This window comes from Triturus cristatus, chromosome 5_1 (assembly GCF_964204655.1).
Source record: "Triturus cristatus chromosome 5_1, aTriCri1.1, whole genome shotgun sequence".
Lineage (NCBI taxonomy): Eukaryota > Metazoa > Chordata > Amphibia > Caudata > Salamandridae > Triturus > Triturus cristatus.
Genome location: NC_140587.1, coordinates 770,917,985 through 770,939,716, shown reverse-complemented (window position 1 = coordinate 770,939,716; position 21,732 = coordinate 770,917,985). Strand labels below are relative to the sequence as shown.

General features: G+C 40.8%; 1 protein-coding gene across 4 annotated transcripts in view; it reads right to left on the bottom strand.

Annotated features, from left to right (window-relative positions):
* The window catches only part of ANKRD29 (ankyrin repeat domain 29), a 447,476-nt gene that overhangs the window by 181,543 nt on the left and 244,201 nt on the right, over window positions 1–21,732 (bottom strand). For all 4 annotated transcript variants that reach the window (XR_014961577.1, XM_085605755.1, XM_085605754.1 and 1 more), the window contains 2 exons: window positions 14,568–14,666; window positions 11,120–11,218 (listed from right to left, as the gene is read on the bottom strand). Coding sequence is in view for 3 of the 4 variants with exons in the window: in XM_085605755.1 (XP_085461881.1) it covers window positions 11,120–11,218; window positions 14,568–14,666 (198 nt within the window). In the remaining variant the exon portion in view is untranslated. The remainder of the gene's footprint in view (window positions 1–11,119; window positions 11,219–14,567; window positions 14,667–21,732) is intronic.

The window sequence follows — 21,732 nt, the reverse complement described above, 5'->3', positions numbered from 1 at the left end:
TGCTCCAAATTTGGGTCAATATCCTGTATTTGAAAAGCGTGTGGTTGGTCGAAAAAGAAGGTTAGAGAATATCTGTTCTGAAGGTGTCAAGAAGGGAAAAGAATAAGATAATGTTGTGATTACAGGTAAAAAGAAATTGGACACTGTTGAAGAGATTGTTGGTTATCAGTTTGAAAATAGTTCAGGTGTCAACTGCTATGCTAATGTAGTGGTCAATGTTGTTTTTTATCTGGAAGGTTTGCGAGAACAAATTATGCAGAATCGGCAAAAAAGATTTTGTTCTCTGTTGCATTCTGTTTATGAAAAGTTGATAACAGATACAAGTAAAATACAATCTGTTTCAGATGTTCGTAGTCTTTTGGATGTGTGCTCTGGTTCTACACAATTTTCACAAAATATCCAACAAGATGCTCAGGAATTTTTAATGTATATGCTTACCATTTTTTAAAATGAAGGTGTAGAAATAGAAAATATTTTTGGCCTTTCTTACAAATGGGAACATCAATGTGAAAATTGCATATATACATGTAGCTCCAATATAGATACTGAGAGATTTCTGTATTTAACATTACCAGACTGTAAATCAGTGTCTTTCAATAAATTAGTTATAGGTGCAAATCAAAACATGGAGTGTAGCCAATGTAAATCAGAAATGTTATCCACATTATTCTTAACAAAATATGGAAAATACATAATTTTAATGATGCAACGTTGTACAGCTGACGGAAGAAAATTGGATACTTTAATAAAGCAATTTGTAGCAGCACAAATATCAATATCAGGAAGGACTTTTGTAGCAATTGCTATCATTTTCCATGATGGTACTTCCGCCACATCTGGACATTACAATGCCTATCTAAAATGTGACAAAGGCTGGACACTTTGTGATGATTCCCAGTTGGTTTTTAAACAACGTTTGCCTAGGGAATTACAAAATTCCTACCTAATATTTTTATAGTCAAAGTTTTAGGAAGATAATTCATTCTCTGAGGAATTTATTATTATAATTTAATAGGACTACCATTGGACAATTTACATAAAGAAGGAGTGCAAAAATACCATTTGGCCTCAAGGAAAGGTATATTTTTGAATTATGGACTTTTTGGTGGTCATTGATTCGGTGAATATTTTAAAGCGGCATTTTTTACAGTTTTTATAAGTTAAAGTTATAAAATGTTGTAAGCCGTAAGCATTTCATATATGTGTGATTTGTATTTTCTGGTATTTTACTGAGAATAGCATGTTGGTTTTTTTTTAACAATATTTCTGATTGTTTTTTTTTTGCCCGCTGTTAAGTGATGAGTATGATTGAAATCACTATTTCTAGTGAAATTCAATATATTCTAAGAACAGCAAAAAAGGCAAACAAATTACTTTGTGGAAATTATGCGGTGTTGTAAAAAATGTATTATTACATGTTATAATTTTATTTTATTTTCTTTCACAGAGCCAAATTTTAAAATAAGCAATTTATATCAATTTAGATTGCAATGAAAATCTGAAAAAAATGTATACCATTTTTTATTCCTATTACTGTGAAGGTAAGTTTAACTAAGTCTCAATATGCAGACTGAGGAGGTCTGCAAGAAGATACAAAGTTGAAACACGTTTCTAAAAACACTCTGTTTATACCTATGTAGTTTTGAAATCTGACCATAATGAGAGATCATGTGACCTGCAAAAAAAGAGATTTGAGGTGTTCATAATATTTCCCATTGTAACTATTGAAGGACCGCAATCATTTCAATCATTCTTCTTTGAACATCTTTGCAGACAAAACTCTGTGCTTACCTTCTATCATTCGCAAGGAATTTTAAAACCGGAAATATGTCACTTTTCGTAACACAGTTATTGCGCAAGACATTCTTTCATATTTACAAAAAGAAGGCACTCTGTGTACTTTTTCTACTCCATGTAAATACAACCTCATCATACACACAACTTGGCGTTGAAAGGGTGTTCTATAAGTGTTGTTGTGCATGATTGCACTGAATACTCATAGAACAAGACACATCTCTAGATTTATCATAAATCATAAATCTCGATATGTGTGTGAATGCTGCACCATTCTAAAATTGGTGTAGGAAAGCACAACAAGGAGAATTCTTTTCATTTCTCCACATTTTTATATCTTCAATGCATGCTAAAATGTTCAGCACACATTGAAGGAGAAAAATGCATTTTCTCATTGTTTTTGTGCAGGAAGGTGTGTCTACCTGCAGAAAAACAAGCAGCACGTGACACAGATATCCTTGCACTATGGTGCAAGGGTGCCTGTGTCACCACATGGCTGCAGTTTAAGCAGCCGTGCAGAGAGAAGCATAGATTTGCAACATATTTATGTACATATGTTGCATCCCTGTGCTTCGGAAGTACTACAGCACACTGCAGTTAAAGAGGTTACTGTGTGATGCTGCAGCACTTCCTCATAGTTCTGCACTTATACATTCACCATACGCTACTAATGCATTCATTCAGTCAATTACGTACTACACATACATTCATCTAAACTTTCACACACTAACAAAGAAATGTAGCTCTTTTTTTAAACCAGGAAAGTTAGTTCTTAGAAGAACTTTTTTTTTCTTCTTTCTTCTTTTATATTTTCTTTGGTTTTTCCAACCATTTTGTGATTTTTTTGGTTTTTCTGGAAAAAAAAAACAAAATACAAAACAGGAGGAACAAAACAATGAACTTCAGGGGACAAAAAAGAAAAAAAAACTAGCAATGGTGACTTTCTTGCCCGCGGCAGATCAGATCGATCGACTGCTCCCCGTAGCACAAAGTCGCATTGCACTTAGTGCAGAGCACTTCTAAAAATTGAAATTGAGGACGGATGTCCAAGTTTTGGGCTGGCGGATGCACTCTTGAAGTGCTCGGCTGCGATGAGGTGGAAGGCGCAGGAGCAGGAGTGTCTCTCATCCGTCTGCATTCTTGTCGTACAAGATTGACAGGATGAAGGGTCCGTAAGTGCTTCATCATGCTGGCTGTCCCGCATGAGTATTTCTTTGTCGGATCCCCTCGAGACAGCACTTTTTTACAAATCTTGCACGTGACCAAGGTGGCATTGGTCTTTGTTTGCCCCTCGGGAAAAGTAAAGCATTTCCACACCACTGAAGAAAAATGTGGTGTGCGTGGTGGCTCCTCCAAAAATTCATCCTCAGATGTATGAGGAGATGCAGGTGATGCCTGCTGCCCTGAAGCCATTTTTAGGAGAAAAAAGTTAGAGTAAACTTAGTCCAAAAAATCTTCTTCTCTGCAAAGAGATGCTCCTCCAAAGAAGGTGAAAGAAGAATGATTAAAATGGGTGGGGTCTTTCAAAAGTTAGAACAGGAAGTGTAATGAACCAATCAAATCTCTTTTTTTGCAGGTCTCATGGGATCCGTGCACCCTGCGCTACGCAGCACGCACCCAGTGCGCATCCGCAAAATTGAATTAAAAAGAAATATAGGATTAGATGTAAACATATATCACTTTTAAGACTAGTTTAGAGTATGTCTTCAATTAATATTCACATGAAATACATATATATATGTTTTTTTAAATGTTAAATATTTTGCGGGATCCGCGCACCTACGGTGTCATACACGCACATGACGCATCGCGGAAGCGCGTAAATGTCGCGTTACGTACATCGAACGTGTCGCGTATAGGCTGGGAGTCGCGTACTGGTCGCATTGAGATCGCGCACTAAACATGTACCCAACGCATACCATGCGTGGATGCTACCGCGTAGGGATCGAGAACGGTGCGCATAGGGTGCGCGGATCCAAAAAACATGGAAAGAAATATATAAAATAAAGTTTTGAACATATAGTTAAAAAAATATTTTTAAAAATATAAAAAAATATGTTTGAAAAACCCAATAAAAACAAATAATATTTTTTCATTTTGAAAAGATTTAAATGAAAAAAATAGGTTAACAAAATAGTGTGAAAAAAGAATTTCAAAAAAACATAATTAATGAAATTGACACACTGAAATTGAAAAATATAGAAATCCAATGAAAATCATTAAACATGATATCTTTAGAGATAAGTTATAGATAGGAATTAGCATTTAAAAAACCTTTGAAATTCACTGAAAAAACCATGGGTTTCATGCACGTTATAGTTAGGAATTAGCATTTAAAAAACCTTTGAAATTCACTGAAAAAAACCAAAGGTTTCAGGGGCGTTATAGTTATGAATTGGCATTTAAAAAACCTTAGAAATTCACTGAAAAGACCATAGGTTTCAGGGGCGTTATAGTTAGCTGGACATTTCCCTCGTACAAAATCCTAGAAATTCCCCCGTTATAATTAGTTCAGCTAACTATAACTCGTGCCCCCGCAATGCACTGCTGATGACGTCACATATTACATCACTCATGACATGGTCAGTGACATCACTGATGACATCTGAAATGACATCACTGATGACATCACTGATGACATCATCCAGTGAGTGTGTGTTTCTGTAAATTTTAAATATGTTTAATATATATATAGGGAAAAACTTATGGAAGAATGAGTGGGTGTATAAGTGTGTGAATGGATGATTTAGTTGGTGCGTGACAGACTCTATAAGTGAGTCATTAAACGTATCTTACTGCAGACTAGTGACTAAACGGTGTGAATGTCTGTATCTGTCTGTCTGTTGGTGTATAAGCGGCTGCATGGTTTTGTGAATAGCTATATGAGTGTCTCTATGGTTATTGATTGGTTGTCTGAGTATCTGTATGGGTGCCTGAGTGTTTGAGTGGGTGGGGTGTGTGTGACTCTGTGCATACATGTGTGAGTGGGTGATTCTATGGGTGCATGGTTTTAAGAGTGCATCTGTGATGGACTGTATGGTTGGGTGAGTGTATGTATGGGTGTGTTAGTGATTGAATGTATATCTCAGTGGTACATGTGTGAGTAACTACATATGTGAAAGGCAGTATATATGTGTGTAAGAGTATATAAGTGGGTATATGTGAGAGTGTGTGATTGTGAGAGTGGCTGTATGGATGAGTGTGTGCTTGTATCAGTGATTGTATAAGAGCGTAAGAATGTGGTACTAGTTTTATGAGTAAGTGAACTTGTGTGTGTATAACTGCATAGGTGAGTAAATGAGAGTGTGATTAATTATTTGATTGACTGACTAGGTGTGAGAGTACCTCTATGGATGATTGGTGGTGTGTGAGTGTCTATGTAGGTGTATAAATGCATATGATAGTCCTGTACTGAGTGACTGTAAGTATGAGTGACTGTACAGGTGAGTGAGTGGATGTGTGTGTAGATCTAAGAGTCAATGAGTGGGTATGTAGTTATTGGTATTAGAGTATCTATAGTTTTGAGAATGGACGTCTAAAATTTTGATTGAGTATATCAAAGGGTGTGAGAAGATGCACTAATTTATCACATGGATGACGTCATCAGTGATGTCATTTCAGATGTCATCAGTGATGCCACTGACCATGTCATGAGTGATGTAATATGTGACGTCATCAGCAGTGCATTGCGGGGGCGCGAGTTATAGTTAGCTGAACTAACTATAACAGGGGAATTTCTAGGGTTTTGTACGAGGGAAATGTCCAGCTAACTATAACGCCCCTGAAACCTATGGTTTTTTCAGTGAATTTCTAAGGTTTTTTAAATGCCAATTCCTAACTATAACGCCCCTGAAACCTTTGGTTTTTTCAGTGAATATATATATATATATATATATTACCTACTGGCGGTCGCCAGTAGGTAGTTATAGTTAGGACCACGTTTCCATAGGAAAACCTCAACATTCTATTTTGAATAACTTTGGCGCCGGTCGACGAATCCTCGCGAATTTCTCAAAATAGGTGGGGCGCTACGCTCCGCTCCTACCCTGAAAGTCTCGGGGGGATCCGTCAAGCGGGGGCTGAGATAAAAGGGGGGTCCCAAAACGCGTTTTTCCCATGCATTTTTCCATAGGACCTTTAGAACGAGCTACAGCCCGAACGGCTGAACAGAATTACTCAAAATTTGGCAGAGAGGTAGTCCCTAGGTCAAGGAAGTGCCTTTTGTAGGTTTGGTGTAAATCTGTTCAGTAGATTCTGAGAAAATAGCCTTTAAATCAATATATATATCTGAGCCCGCTTACGGTACGCTTACCGTACGCTTACGGTAAGCGTACGGTGGCGTGCGCGAGCGCGATTCTGATTGGCTCTTAGATCTTAGTAAACATTCGAATCGGCCGAAACCAGGAAGCGGCGGCCGCCATTTTCTGTGTTTCACTCTGAAAAAAAAAGAGTGAAAACAAGAAAAGGGGGCAATGAGGAGAGTTACAGACCCCCTTACATTTGTGAGGGGGTCAAAGAAGGACTGTAAAGTACAAAACAAACATTTATTGATTTTTAAAAAAAATCACGGGGTACGCGTACGGTAAGCTTACGGTAAGCGTACGGAAGAAACATGGCGTGCGCGAAGGAGATTCTGATTGGCCCATAGATCTTAGTAAACATTCGAATCGGCCGAAACCAGGAAGCGGCGGCCGCCATTTTGTGTGTTTCACTCAGAAAAAAAACAGAGAAAACAAGGAAAGGGGGCAATGAGGAGAGTTACAGACCCCCTAACATTTGTAAGGGGGTCAAAGAAGGACAGAAAAGTACAAAAAAAACATTTATTGATTTTAAAAAAAATCACGGGGTACGCGTACCGTAAGCTTACGGTAAGCGTACGGTAAAAAAAAAAAAAAAAAAAAAATGAAAAGCAGATTTAAGAGTTTGCTCTTCATATGTCCTCCATGTGCGCACGGTGCGCGAAGCGCATCGTGCGTTCATGGCCCATCTAGCGTAATGTGGGCACGCGGTGCGCGAAGCGCACCGCGTGCTCACTGTGCGCGCACGGTGCGCGAAGCGCACCGTGCGCGCATGGAACGAAATGCGTTAAGTGGGCGCGCACGCCACAAATGGCGTAAAGTAACTTAGCATTTAAAAAACCGTACAAATTCACTGAAAAAACCATAGGTTTCACACATGTTATAGTTAGCTGGACATTTTACTGATAAAAAACCAATGAAATTCCCCCGTTATAGTTACTGTAGGCAACTATAACTCACGCGACCGTAATCCTCTGCTGATGACATATGTGTCTTTATGAAAAAAAAATATTTGTAATATATGTATAGCTAAAATTTAATGGAAGAAGACATGGGCAAATAAGTGTCTAAATACAGTATTAGCATCAGCAGAGGATTGCGGTCGCGTGAGTTATAGTTGCCTACAGTAACTATAACGGGGGAATTTCATTGGTTTTTTATCAGTAAAATGTCCAGCTAACTATAACATGTGTGAAACCTATGGTTTTTTCAGTGTATATATATATATATATATATATATATGTATATATAATGTAACAATTATTAAAAATATATATGCTCCATTAAACTAATTTTCTAGTTTAATTTTTTTAATTTACTACTATAAAAAGCACTATATATATAGTGCTTTTTACATACATACAAGCATACATATATAAGTATTTATACATACACGTACATATATGTATATATTACACGAAACATAAAAAAGTAAACAAGTCAATTACAAAACATTAAACAAATTGCCAAACAAATACAATAAGAAAACAGACTTTTACAAAAAAGATTATTAACACTTTAAAACAACGAAAAAGATAAATAAATAACATCAATTTAAAATTATAAACACCTATAAAAAATGTATATATTTAAGAACTACTATTAGGAAATGTATTGCAGTCTGGGAATGTCAGATATACTATTCCCACTCCTGTTTATGAAACATTGGAGAAAGTGTAGGACTTCAGATGGTTACATTTATTTTTCCCACTCCAGATAGCACAAAAATAGGGAAAGTGTTGGAGTTCGCAGTGGTTAGATTTACTATTCCACCTCCAGTCTGTGCAACAGTGGGGAAAGCATTGGACCTCAGAGGGGTAAGATTTACTATTCCCACTCCAGTCTGTGCAACAGTAGGGAAAGTGTTGGACTTTAGCGAGGTTACAGTTACTATTCCCAATCCAGTCTAAGCAATTATACCTTACTTAACTGGTCACCCTGTAACCCTACAAACCAAGCAACCCGCACCTGAGATAAAATTAAAATAAGTAAGTATAACACAATTTACATCATTGATAATCAATTACATAAATAATTAACAATTAATAATTCATTGTGAATTATTACTTAACTTCCCACCCTACGACCCTACAAACCCATTAGCCCACACCTAAGATATAGATAAAATATATAATTATGACACAATTTACATAACTACCAATCAATTAAATATTTAATTATACATAAATAATAATTATTTAATTATTACTTAATTAACTTCCCACCCTATATCCCTACAAAGCTAGCACCCAGCTACTAAAATAAAACTAGAATATGTCAGTTTTACATAATGTACATAATTAATAATTAAGAATAAATTATTTAATTCATTGTTAATTGTTACTTAGTTAACTTACCACCCCATACTCCTACAAAGCCAGTAGCCCACTACTAAAATATAACTAAAATATGATTACACAAATAATGATAAACTAAATAATTAATAATAAATTAAAAATTAATTGTTATTTATTGCCTAATATCTTCCTCCATACCATTACAAATGTAGCAACCTGCACCTACCTAAAATATAAGTAAAATAAATCAGTATTACATAATGTATATCATTAATATCAATCACATACTTACGTAAAAATCAATCATTCATTAATAACTAATTATTACTTAATTAAATTCCCACCCTAACCCCCTAAAAGCCCAATGACCTAAAAAATTAATAAAAATAAATTGTACAAACAATAACATTAAATTAATATATGAACTAACACCCATTAAAATAATTAAATAACAATATTTTTACAACTATGTTATTGAAAATGATAATAACAACAACGATATTCTTAAAAACAATGTTACTTTCCTGAAAAAACGATATTCTTGACAACGATATTCTGCACCACAATATGTTTGTTCAAGAAAATTCTCCCGATATTTACAACTCAATATTTTATCCAAACACCCAAACAGTGAGAGTGCTGGCTTGCTCAGGGCCATGGATCACTAAGAACCTGCATGCATTTCTGGTCGTCAGATCACCACCATATATCACCAAACCACATCTTCAGACATAATCTGGGGATACATGGTCTCGGATGCAGAGCAGCCAGTATAGACCAGTAGGCACCTGCATGCTCCAGCAGGCCGTTCCCCCTCCAGCCAATCAACTGTTTCATAAGATTCTGAAGAAGCGCCTTAAAGAGCAGCAAGCTTCATGGATTGCTAAGGGCTATACCTCTAGACCCCAAATCCCCTGGACTTGCCTCTTGAACTCCCTCCCTACTGAGGGCACAATGGCCAGCACTGGACATGTTCCAAAAGAAACCACTCAGTACCTTCAGATATGTATCTGCAGCAGCTACAACTGCTGCATCTTCTAGCTCTTCAGGTTACACATCCACATGCTTCACACCTGCCTTGGTGGTAAGGGTTCATCACACCTCAAGTAAAGAGACAACTCTAGTCACACTGCCAACAGCTGCTTTTGACCCATGTTATCCTCTTTCACCCCCTGTGGACTGAAGGAAGTGACCCGATTAGGGCCACCCGGGTCACTCGCTACCACCGCTCAGCCTTCCAAACAAATGAAGTGTTGGTTAGGCCGGGTCTGGTGGCTCAGTGGACTAAAGCGTCTGCTGCAGGGGCCTGTGTTCGACCTCATGGTTACAGGTTCAAATCCCGGCGGGTCCACTCAGCCTTTCATCCATCTGAGGTCGATAAAATGAGTACCATTGAGTTGGGTAACAATAAACATCTGTTATTCAGCGCCAAGATACCCGTAGTGGTGAACGTGCGCTTTACAAATACACGTGTTATGTTATGTTAGACAGTAGAGAATACAAACCAAAGTCATTTATTAGTCATACACTCGAGCGGAGTCCAGTCTGACCAGCCTCCTTGGATTGCTACAGAGGGACTGACTCCACCAACATGGTAATACATAATATAAATTTCTAGTAACTCTAAGGACACTCCCAGACTGGAATTTTCCAGTTAGTAGCTGGTGAACAAAGGAGGCACAGAAGGATGAGCTGCAATCCTGAGACCGGGTACATGCTATCTCAGTTTCAAGGTTACTCTGCCCGTGCCCGCCACTCTAAGAGTGGGAGCAGGCCTATCTAATGGGAAAGGTATGTAATGACAAAACAATCTATTTTTTAGTACAGCGAAGCTCAACCTTGGAGAGAGAGAAAAAATATCGAGGCTGTTTTCAGCTGAGGCAAACAGAATGAGATAGAAGTTCAGTTTCGATCATGGTACAAAATGGCGGCTGAATACAAAACGGTGCAGCAAATGCTAACTTAAATCGTACAATTCTACAGAAAGTTGATCTAAAGCATTTTCCATTCCAACAGGATACCGGTGGTAAGAGCTCAACCAATATAAGTGCCGTGACATCACTCAACAAAAGTAAAGTATGGCACTATATGCCAGAGCAGTCTAAGCATTGTGAAATGCATCATCAATGTACTATTTCTTAATGTGTATTTTGCAGGGTGGCTTAGAACATAGAGCGCAGACAAAGCAAGCTTTTGTTGTTAGTAATGCGGAATGTTGTTGGTCAATAGGGAGCATGATGGCAGATAAATCATACGTGGCCACGTGCTCTCTTGAGGATGAAAACCCAAACAAAGCATGCATCACTGTGTATAAGGAAAGTATGAATTATTAATCAGTTTAAGTGCAGATTTTCTGAAAGCTGCTGATGAGACTGCTGATGATGAAAAAGCTGATGGTCCTTTTCTCTCTTCTCTCCCTGGAGAAGTCTGTAATGGCATCTTCAGTGTTGTTTATTTTGACACCTTTTCGATAGACTGTGAAATCATTTGAGTGGAGCAATGTCCTCTCTGTACCGTGTTTTCTCTATTCACTCCTACATTCTGCGATTAGATTCACTAAGTTTCAATATTTTATTTTATTTCTAGTTTTTCTCACCTGTAGCGCCTGAAACCAATATTGGAAGAATGAAAATTCAGATATATGTTGAAGCATTACAGACGCAAACAACATTTCAAAAGGCGTGGCTGTATTTTTGGCAGGTGTACAGTACTTGCTTTAAATAAACTTACAGAAAGTTGATCTCGTATGTTGGCGCCATTTTTTAACAATGTTTCAACCACGCGCACATGTCCATTTTGACTGGCAGCTAGAAGTGCTGTGCCCCCATCCTATTAAAGAAAAAAATATATATTACTGTAGACAAGGATGCAGCTGATTTTATATGTATGACATTAATTTATCTTATAAAAGTCATTAATTAAATAAAATGCAAAAATCGATCAGAACAATTGAGCATTGCAGCAGTACCAATTTAGTGGAGTCAGGCGCTGCAGCACCCCGATAACTAGAGACAGTTCAGAAAAACAATGAAAAAAGTTGAGATCTTTCAATCAGTTTTCTTCCCATGCAGCATTAGCTGTTTGTTCAAATGCAGAGAAAGGTGATTGGGAATTAAGGAGAGCCGTGTTTAACAAACCACTACACATTTGCTTACCACGTATATCAATTTACATTACATGGCTTCAAATAAATGGCATTTGCTAACACATTTTTGTCACTTTAGTGAACGGAATTTTGCAGGTTTAAAGAAATAGGCACATGAAAGGCACCAATATAAAAATGGCTTATTTTAAAAGTTTACAAGAAGTGATTCAAATGAGATCCATGCGCATTTTTTAATTGTGGAACGTGGAATGCAAGTTTCAAAATAAGGCGTGAAAACAAATCAGTACATTTCTTTTACCCTTGTGTGCAAGCACGGCTTACGTCACTCCTTTATATTAATTGTCTCTTTTAAATTACGCCTTTTTTGAAATACAATTTGAGAATTATTGCATCATAATGAACCTAATTTTCGCAAAATATATGTGGGACTACCAACTCATCCGCGTGACCCGGAAGGCCTTTATGACAGTACAATTGTGGGTACACCGTTTTGTAATCAACTGTTGCTATGTCACAGCAGTGGGTTCTGACATTCAGAAACTGAAAAAAGACTATAGAGGCTCTCTATGAGAACCATACCTAACATAGTAATAATCGGCTTACTATTATAGTGTGGGGATAGGCACTGTAAAAGGATGTGATATAAATGTAGGCAGATGTTATTGTCCAGGGTTTAGAGATATACAATCATTACAGAGTTGGCGATAGTGGCTCTGTCGTTATGGACAAGTGACACCTTCCACAGCAAATAACTTTTTTGATTTCTTAATACATTTTGCAGGTTTTCCGCATCTGTGTCAAAAATGTGGCAGTTATTTGACGCTTTCAGATTTCTATATTCATTTCAAATCGCATGCTGATCAGACTCGGGGGAAGAAGGGCTGAAGGGTGAACAAATTATAGCTGTTTTGCATTTTAAGCCTCATAGGAGTGTTTACCCTTCTCTGCAGCATAACCTACAAAACATAATTCTACCAAACTTGGCATAAAGACAAGGGTTTCTGTGGAATAGCACATTTTTAGTTCTGGCTAAAGACTGTTGCAGATGTCTAGAAGACGTTTGTAATAAAGAAAATAATACATATAATAATATATAGAGGAGCTTTGGGTCATCCCCACACAGGCATCGCTTTATAGGAGTGTCAGTCGTAGTTTGGATCAAGCTCACCGCCTGTGTGGACTCAGATGTAAAGAGGCCAAAATGCCATCACTCAAGATGGCTGGCACCCCTGGATGATACTCTCAGCAAAGCAGTTGCTGAAGGGGGTTGAAACATTTCCTCACTTTATGTATGTTATCCCAGGTAGGGATGCCACAAAGAAAGGTATGGCTTGACACATGCGATGGAAGCCGGCTGACTGACCTTTGCACCCATATTCCAGGGCCGACACAGAGAGGGTGATAGAAGCACCACCTGCTGGGTTGCAGCATTTGGTGCTCTGTAGCGCTAAGTGCAACTATACTTTATCCCATCAGGCTCCCCAAAACCGGTCCCAGGATGCTTGCTTCTGGTTTGGGGAGGACCTGGCTTGGCAGTTCGGGCTGGACTGTTCCCATGAGGAGCAGGGTCAAGACTGATTTGCATATGGCTAGGTACAAACTGGAATGGCATGGTGAGCAAAATAACAATGGATTTAGACCCAGATCTCTGTACTCTGGGTTAATGTTTGACATTGTTCAGCATCATTTGTTATTTTTGCATTATACCAACAGGCAGCACATTTCTACCTCCTGATATCTGCGTTTTTTGGGTGAAAGTCGCAGTTGGCTTGATGGTGTAGAGCCATGGGGGTCTCAGCATACTCACGGCCTTGCTGCTCCTGCTTTTCTAGGATGTAGCACAGGTGACACATCTCCCTCATCTTTGACATCAGTCTGAGCACATGGGATCCACTAGGGGTGAAACCCCAGAGCCAAGTAGAGGTCCTCTGCATGCTTCTTGCATGATTAGTGGCTGTTGTGTTGGGTCTTGGCTCTCCAGCTGCCGCATCCACTCATGGCCAGCCTGAGGAGGTTTGGATCAGACCACGTTCGACTTCTACCTGTGAGCAGCTGAACCTGCAAATTGGTCTTTTGGGGCCTTAAAATACACAACAGTGATGGTACAAGACCATGTGATCTTTGCTGTTCCATGTTTGTAATACAGTTTAGGCAGCCGCGGTAGGTAGTAGGAGTAACTGCAGGGCGGTGACGTGGGGAGGGGGAGGGGTAGGGTGGGGGGGGTAGTAAACTATAGATTACAGAGGTTTACAGGTAAGTTAACATATAAATTAATAAAACGAATTTCGTTGTGTGCACTGCATCCCCAAATGCGATGCAGTGCACGCAACGAAATTCGTTTTTATTAATTTATGTTAACTTACCTGTAAACCTCCGTAATCCATAGTTTACTACCCCCCACCCTGCCCCTCCCCCTCCCCACGTCACCGCCCTGCAGTTACTCCTACTAACGACCGCGGCTGTGTTTAGGTTAATTACATAGTATTACTGATTTTGTCCGCGAAATCGGTCCCAGGATGCTTGTTTCCGGTCCAGGGAGGACCTGGCCTGTCAGTTTGGGCTGGCCTGTTCCCATGGGGAGCAGGGTCAAGACTGGTTTGGGGGTGAATGTCTGAAATTGTTCAGCATTTCGGCCCTCAATTGTTCTTTTTGAACTTTAAACAAGAACTCACATTTTTTTATGAAATTGGGGTCAGTGCTCAATGTAGTTCCCTCATGTGAAAAATAACATTATCAAGCAGGATGAAAGGCAGAGCCTGCCTTGCAAGGATTTGATTTCAAAGCACTGTTTGTCAGTGGAGAGAGTTCAGTTCCATGAACCATCTTTCCAGCTACAGAAATGGCAATCCAATTTATGCACCAACAGCTTGACAAGCCCTTAGCTGCCAAAATGATCAAATTGTCTTATCAGGGCTTGTATGTAGTATATGCATGGTAAATACCATTAAGCCAAAGAAGCAAGGTGCATTCAGGGATTCTCCTCTGAAAGCTGACTTCCTGAGATAGTCTAGCATCTCCATGGAAAACTGCCAACCCTTCCTAAGTTTGTCTCTCCACAGCCACATCTCTTACCTTGGTTGTGAATTCAGTGGAGGCTCCAGCTTGAAAAAGAAAGTTTACAACGTCATCATGGCCTTGTTGAGCAGCGAAGTACAGAGCAGTGGCACCTGTCTGGAAAAGGAGAAAGCCAAGCTTTGTTAAAAATGTCTTTTCTGAGCCACCTCTCTCAGGTTAGTGTTCATTGATTTGGAAATAAGAGAAGAAGAGGGAGCACATTGCAATTTGATCTTCACAGAGTTTATGCAATTAAAAAGGTGCAATTGATGTATCTGTAGAACAAAATTAAACAACACAATTTTAAGAGCATCACTGACACCACTGGTGAAGACTAAGGGGCCGATTACGATGCCGGTCGGATGGACTGCTGTCTGCTGCTGTAGTGGTCAGGAGATCACCTGACAAGCAGGCAGTGGTCCGACTGCCCCATTTCGATATGATCCCCTTGCTGGCGGCCCGAGAGTGATTTGCATCACTGCGGCTTGTGCTGTGGCCAATGAAAAGACCCGCAGCACAAGCTGCCATGGTACGGCGCACCTCCTGCAAGTCCTTGGACTGTGTGCCATGCACCATGTTGTGCATGGCACAGTGCATGAAGGTGAGTGGGGGCACTTTACCGTGGCCCACAACTGATGGGGGCCCTATTTGGGGGCCACCATATACCTTTCCGACAGCCTTTTCATGGAGCCTCCCTGCCATGAAAAGGCTTTTGGCAAGGGATTTTGAAATCCTGACGGCAGTGCCTCCATTAAGGGATATGACTGACCGTCGACCCATCCGGCTCTCTGATCCTGCGGAGGTGGTGGTCTTCCCTCCGACCGCTGTGTGTCCGACTGCCAGAATGGTTATCTGATGGACGGACTGAAGGACTGCCGGCAGTCGGACCACCACCGACAGCCTGTTGGTGTGCAATCCACCGCCATCATAATGAGACGCAAAGCCCTATACATGAAATTACCCATTCCCTTTCCATCTCACCCAAAACAGAGATACTTTACAAACTAACCCTGCAGGTACTGTAAAAAGATATTATGGATTTAGAATTTGTGTGCATCATTAAGAAAACGCAGTAGGCATTTACACACATGATTCCACATGACCAGACTGATTTAATGGAATATATGACGATACAACACGTTCCATTACAACAATATGTTACATCGGGGTTTTTACTTCGCTAGTCGTTACAACTACTTGCACTTGGCGCACTGGACTTTGGAATAGTATGATTTGCTATTCCAACTCCAGTCTGTGCTGACAGTAGGGAAGGTGTTGGAATAATATGTCATAGTATTCCTTAGTGTACAGCGCCATCCAGCGCAAGTGCGTTGTGAAAACCATGATGTAAAAGTATTGCGTTGTAATGGTTGTGTAGTAAAGGATGTCTCCTGATTTGAAGTAATTATCATTAGAAAGAGTTTTCGTTGATGGATAGAAGTGTGTTTTCTGAGTATATGTCAATTAGGCCACATTTCTGTGCAAAACACCATTTCAACCAAGATGGAAGTCATTTCTGTCACACACTGTGTATTCCCCGCCTCCCACACCTATTCTCTACCCATGAGCTATGTGACACACAGTCAAGCTGAAATATATTAGGATATTTCCGTTGTTATTATTGCTGTATTCATGGGGAACTTTCTCTAGTTCGTTTGTAATCATCAACATATTTATATGTTTTCCGATTGGTCACTGGGATCTATTCAATTAAATAGAGTGGCAATGTCAATGTAACTTGTCTGTTCGGATATCTCCGGATGACATTAGCATAGACAGTGCTGAATACATATTTATGTAATAAGCTAGTGCCTCAGTGTTAGGGTAATGTGAAATTTGTTTAACTTGTGCTCTGATTTGCTAAAGAAATGATACATTTGCTCACACCACAAATATTCTGCAAACGTTTTTATTTCCTATGCAAGAACTGTGTATAACAACCCTTGATTATGGGGGTGAGCCAGAGTTTTCCTTAAGGCTACTAGGTATGCTGTCCCTTTCTTTTCTGATGTTGCTGCCCATTGAGACTTAAAATATTTTCTGATTTTTATATACTCTGTATAGCTGTACATTGAGAGCCTTCCTGGCATTTATTCTGTACCATTTATTTTCAAATTTTGTAATAAACTCTTTAACTTTCCAATTGACATAGAACTCAGTTATTGAGTGGGCCCAAAGGAATCTTAAATTGGCATTATTTAATGTCATTCTATTCTATTGATTTTGGTGCTTTGGGAGGTGCCTTAACACGGGTATACATTATCTAATTAAATTGAGGTTCAGTTTCCAATCCAGTGAAATGCGGGAGATTTGAAAAAGGTCTATTATAGGGTGTCTTGAATTTGACATATATATTGATTTTGCTCCTGCAGTGCCTTGGAAACAGTTAATGTTCCCAGGTTTCTCTTCCCATCCTCATATCAAACATTGTAATGTTATGTATCCCATTTGGAACATATTGGGTGAGACTCACCAAGGAATGTATCAGTCACTTTGTGGACCACTAGGGCCCCAATTACGAGTTGCAAGGTACTGGTGGAGTAAAGACACCATGCCACATACACCGACCGGTACAGTGGGGTAACACTCCACCAGTACAAAGCAATTATAAGTTAATGCTCACAGAACAGGGAATAACCATGCAGATCCTATTCTCTATGGTCTAGTCAAATTCTGCATGGTATTCTTTTTTCATTGTGATTAATGCTCCCATTTACCACCTACATTAAGCCGTGATAAATGGGAATAGGGGGCTTGTGTGGAACAATGAGTGGGAGGGTGCCAGAGGGCAGGAATTCTTTGCCCCTGTGTTGTAGGGGAGGGTATGGTGTGGGCCAGAGAGTCTCAGCCGACTTTACTGGCCAGATATTCTGGCTGGTGAAGTCTTGTGTTTCTACACCTGGAAATCCTGGAATGGGACATAGCGCCGGTTATGATAGAAGTTATAATACGGTGGAAAGGTACCCCAATATATAATTGGGGCCTAAGTGATTATGAAGCCCAAGTTACTAAAACAGACAGTACTGTATAAATGTTCTGAAAAAGAGGCATGAAATCAGTAATCATACCGCTTTTGCTGTAGGAAAGTGTTTTTCTAACTCACTTCTTCTGACTTACTCATACATAGCAGCAGAAAACCTTACACCCTCTCTATCTTTAGCAAAATATATGAGCCCTTTGTTAGTCCAATATGGTGAGATTATTTGGTTTGGCATATACAAATTAAATCAAATTAGGGCTTGAATTCTTTGGATATAGCCATTATTAGGCCGAATAAGTTCTGCCTAGACTGCTTATCCTTGATACGGAATTTACCAGTCTGGGCTTCTCTTTTCCTTGATGTAGAAGATTGTTTTATTCATTATCTTTGGTTCCACAAGATAGCTCGTTTCTCAGTGGCATAGCAGAGTCACCATGGGCTTTAGTGCAGAACAGTAGTATATAGGTATAGCTTTCATCAAAAAATCCTGTCTGCAAAAGTGACAGGTCTGGTCTCAAACGCTGGCCGCAAAAGTGACAGGTCTAGTCTTAAATTTGACAGGCCTGGTCTTAAATTTGACAGGCCTAGTCTTAAACTTCTGGCCCTAAATTTGACAGGTCTGGCCGCAAACTGTTGTCCTTAATAACTCTGGTTTTAAAAGGGGGTTGCATGTAGGGGTAGTCCTAAAAGTGGCAGGTCTGGCTGCAAAACATGGATAGTTGTGTATATGTTTAAAATTGCGCAGAAAAGTGAGTGCATGTAGGAAATGTCTGGGCCTGTTTTAAAACTGTGTGGGGGGTTTGCAGACAGCTGCAGGGGGAACAGCTGCGGGGCAGTCCAGAGTCTCCCCAGCCCAGGGCCTGGGAGGAAGGCTATGGCATGTAGGTGTCAAAGTGGTAAAAGGTCCTCACAATCCTTCCTCTGGCAGGTCTCCCAAAATATGCTAATACAAGCCCATTATAAAATATAAACCCCAGCCACCAAGGAGGTTTGAGATGCGAAAAAGACAGGTGTCCTGTAGAGCCAAAGCTTCCCATGAGAACCTGAAGCAGGGTGTCAGCTGCTAGGATGTAATTCACACAAACCCAAAGCCCCTGGTCCCCAATTTTGACAGGCTAGTCCCAAATTGACAAGGCTGGCTGGAAATTTGACAGCTCTGGCAGGAAAAAACTCTGGCCTTCAAAAACAAAAAGACAGGTGGTGGGTTTAGGATTGGAGCTAGACCCTGTTCCCGGGCTCCCTACTTCCCAGGAGGAGGTGTCACGCAGGTGTGAAGAGTTTTGGGGATGGCCACCCAAGCACCCAAAGTAATAAATGCTGTACTGGTTATACTGTACAAGGATAGAAAAAAAGGTTCCCATCAAAGACCTCCAGGACGTTGTTCTAAACACTCCTCAAGTCATAAAGGGTGTGGGGGGCTTCTAATTAGCCTGCTAGGACAAGTATAAAAGGCCCCCTCAAGGAACACTGTCAAACACCCATTCAAAAAACCCTTGAGGAGCGACTTGCGTGGATTGTTCTGCTGCACCTTGTGGATTTCTGTACCAACAGCCCTTCAAAAACCTTTGGGAGTGACTGGCCTGGATTGTTCTGCTGCACCTTGTGGATTTCTGCACCAACAGCCCTTCAAAAACCTTTGGGAGTCACTGGCCTGGATTGTTTTGCAACACCTTGTGGATTTTTTGCCCCACCACCTATTCAAGACCCTTGGGAGTGACTGGCCTGGATTGTCTTGGAGGTGCCGAGCCAACCCTGAATGCGGTAAATAAAGGATGACGCAAATTATGTATTATGGGTGTATATGCAGGTTTTAAAAACAAAAAGGTGTACTTTTAAAAATGCTAAATAGTACTATGTAAGCTGGATTGTAAACTGTTAATCTTTAAGTCTATGTGTTGTTTAATGGTGACATTGAAGTTTTTTACAAGACGTGAAATGCGATGTAAATGTGTTTAAAGTGAATAAAGGTTTTGTTGAGGCGCGTAGTTTAAAGCTGTGTGTTTGTAGGTGTTTAATGTTAAAGGGGCTGGCTGTAGGGTAGAGTTTACAGGGTTAGTATTTAAGGGGCATAATGTTGCAGGCCTTAGGGGGTACCTGCAGAGGGGTAATGTATATTTTACAGAACCTAGAAACATTTAAACAAGCTGTTATACATTTAATGGCGATAAAATGTTAGAGGCTACTGCTGCTTTAAGTATGGTTGGGCACAAACATGTGATGTACAGTTCATACAGGTCAAAATAAAGCTTTTTTTGTACTCACCAAGCCGCTGTTTTGAGGTGTAGAAGTAGGGGTCTGTTGAGGGGGCCTGGCGCCGGTGTACGTGTGGGGCTCCGTGCCCCGAATGCTGGCTGTGCCGCTTTTTTGTTTAAAAAAATTAACCCCGAGCCCGCTTCTCCAGGGCGCTGCTCGAGGCTGAGGGGGCATGGCGCCGGCGTACGTGTGGGGCTCCATGCCCCGAATGCTGGCTTTGCCGCTTTTTTGTTTAAAAAATTAACCCCGAGCCCTTTTTTTGGAAAAAAAAAGCGGCAAAATACTTCATTCGGGGCACGGAGCCCCGCCCGGACACCAGCGCCATGCCCCTCAGCCCCGAGCAGCGCCCTGGAGAAGCGGGCTCGGGGCGACTTTTTTTTAAACAAAAAAGCGGCAAAATACTTCATTCGGGGCACGGAGCCCCGCCCGGACACCAGCGCCATGCCCCTCAGCCCCGAGCAGCGCCCTGGAGAAGCGGGCTCGGGGCGACTTTTTTTGAAAAAAAAAGCGGCAAATACTTCATTCGGGGCTCGGAGGTCCTCCCGGACACCAGCGCCATGCCCCACAGCCCCGAGCAGCGCCCTGGAGAAGCGGGCTCGGGGCGACTTTTTAAAAAAAAAAGCACAGCAGCAAATACCACATTCGGGGCATGGAGCCCCACACGGACACCAGCGCCATGCCCCCTCAGCCCCGAACAGCGCCCTGGAGAAGCGGGCTCGGGGTTAATTTTTTAAACAAAAAAGCGGCAGAGCCAGCATTCGGGGCACGGAGCCCCACACGTACACCGGCGCCATGCCCCCTCAGCCCCGAGCAGCGCCCTGGAGAAGCGGGCTCGGGGTTAATTTTTTAAACAAAAAAGCGGCAAAGCCAGCATTCGGGGCACGGAGCCCCACACGTACACCGGCGCCAGGCCCCCTCAACAGACCCCTACTTCTACACCTCAAAACAGCGGCTTGGTGAGTACAAAAAAAGCTTTATTTTGACCTGTATGAACTGTACATCACATGTTTGTGCCCAACCATACTTAAAGCAGCAGTAGCCTCTAACATTTTATCGCCATTAAATGTATAACAGCTTGTTTAAATGTTTCTAGGTTCTGTAAAATATACATTACCCCTCTGCAGGTACCCTCCTAAGGCCTGCGACATTATGCCCCTTAAATACTAACCCTGTAAACTCTACCCTACAGCCAGCCCCTTTAACATTAAACACCTACAAACACACAGCTTTAAACTACGCGCCTCAACAAAACCTTTATGCACTTTAAACACATTTACATTGCATTTCACGTCTTGTAAAAAACTTCAATGTCACCATTAAACAACACATAGACTTAAAGATTAACAGTTTACAATCCAGCTTACATAGTACTATTTAGCATTTTTAAAAGTACACCTTTTTGTTTTTAAAACCTGCATATACACCCATAATACATAATTTGCGTCATCCTTTATTTACCGCATTCACATGTTGACAGGCGGCTTCAATCTGGGAGAAGTTGCTCAGATCCATTCTTGCCTTAAGTTTCAAGGGTTGGCTCGGCACCTCCAAGACAATCCAGGCCAGTCACTCCCAAGGGTCTTGAATAGGTGGTGGGGCAAAAAATCCACAAGGTGTTGCAAAACAATCCAGGCCAGTCACTCCCAAAGGTTTTTGAAGGGCTGTTGGTGCAGAAATCCACAAGGTGCAGCAGAACAATCCAGGCCAGTCACTCCCAAAGGTTTTTGAAGGGCTGTTGGTGCAGAAATCCACAAGGTGCAGCAGAACAATCCACGCCAGTCGCTCCTCAAGGGTTTTTTGAATGGGTGTTTGACAGTGTTCCTTGAGGGGGCCTTTTATACTTGTCCTAGCAGGCTAATTAGAAGCCCCCCACACCCTTTATGACTTGAGGAGTGTTTAGAACAACGTCCTGGAGGTCTTTGATGGGAACCTTTTTTTCTATCCTTGTAC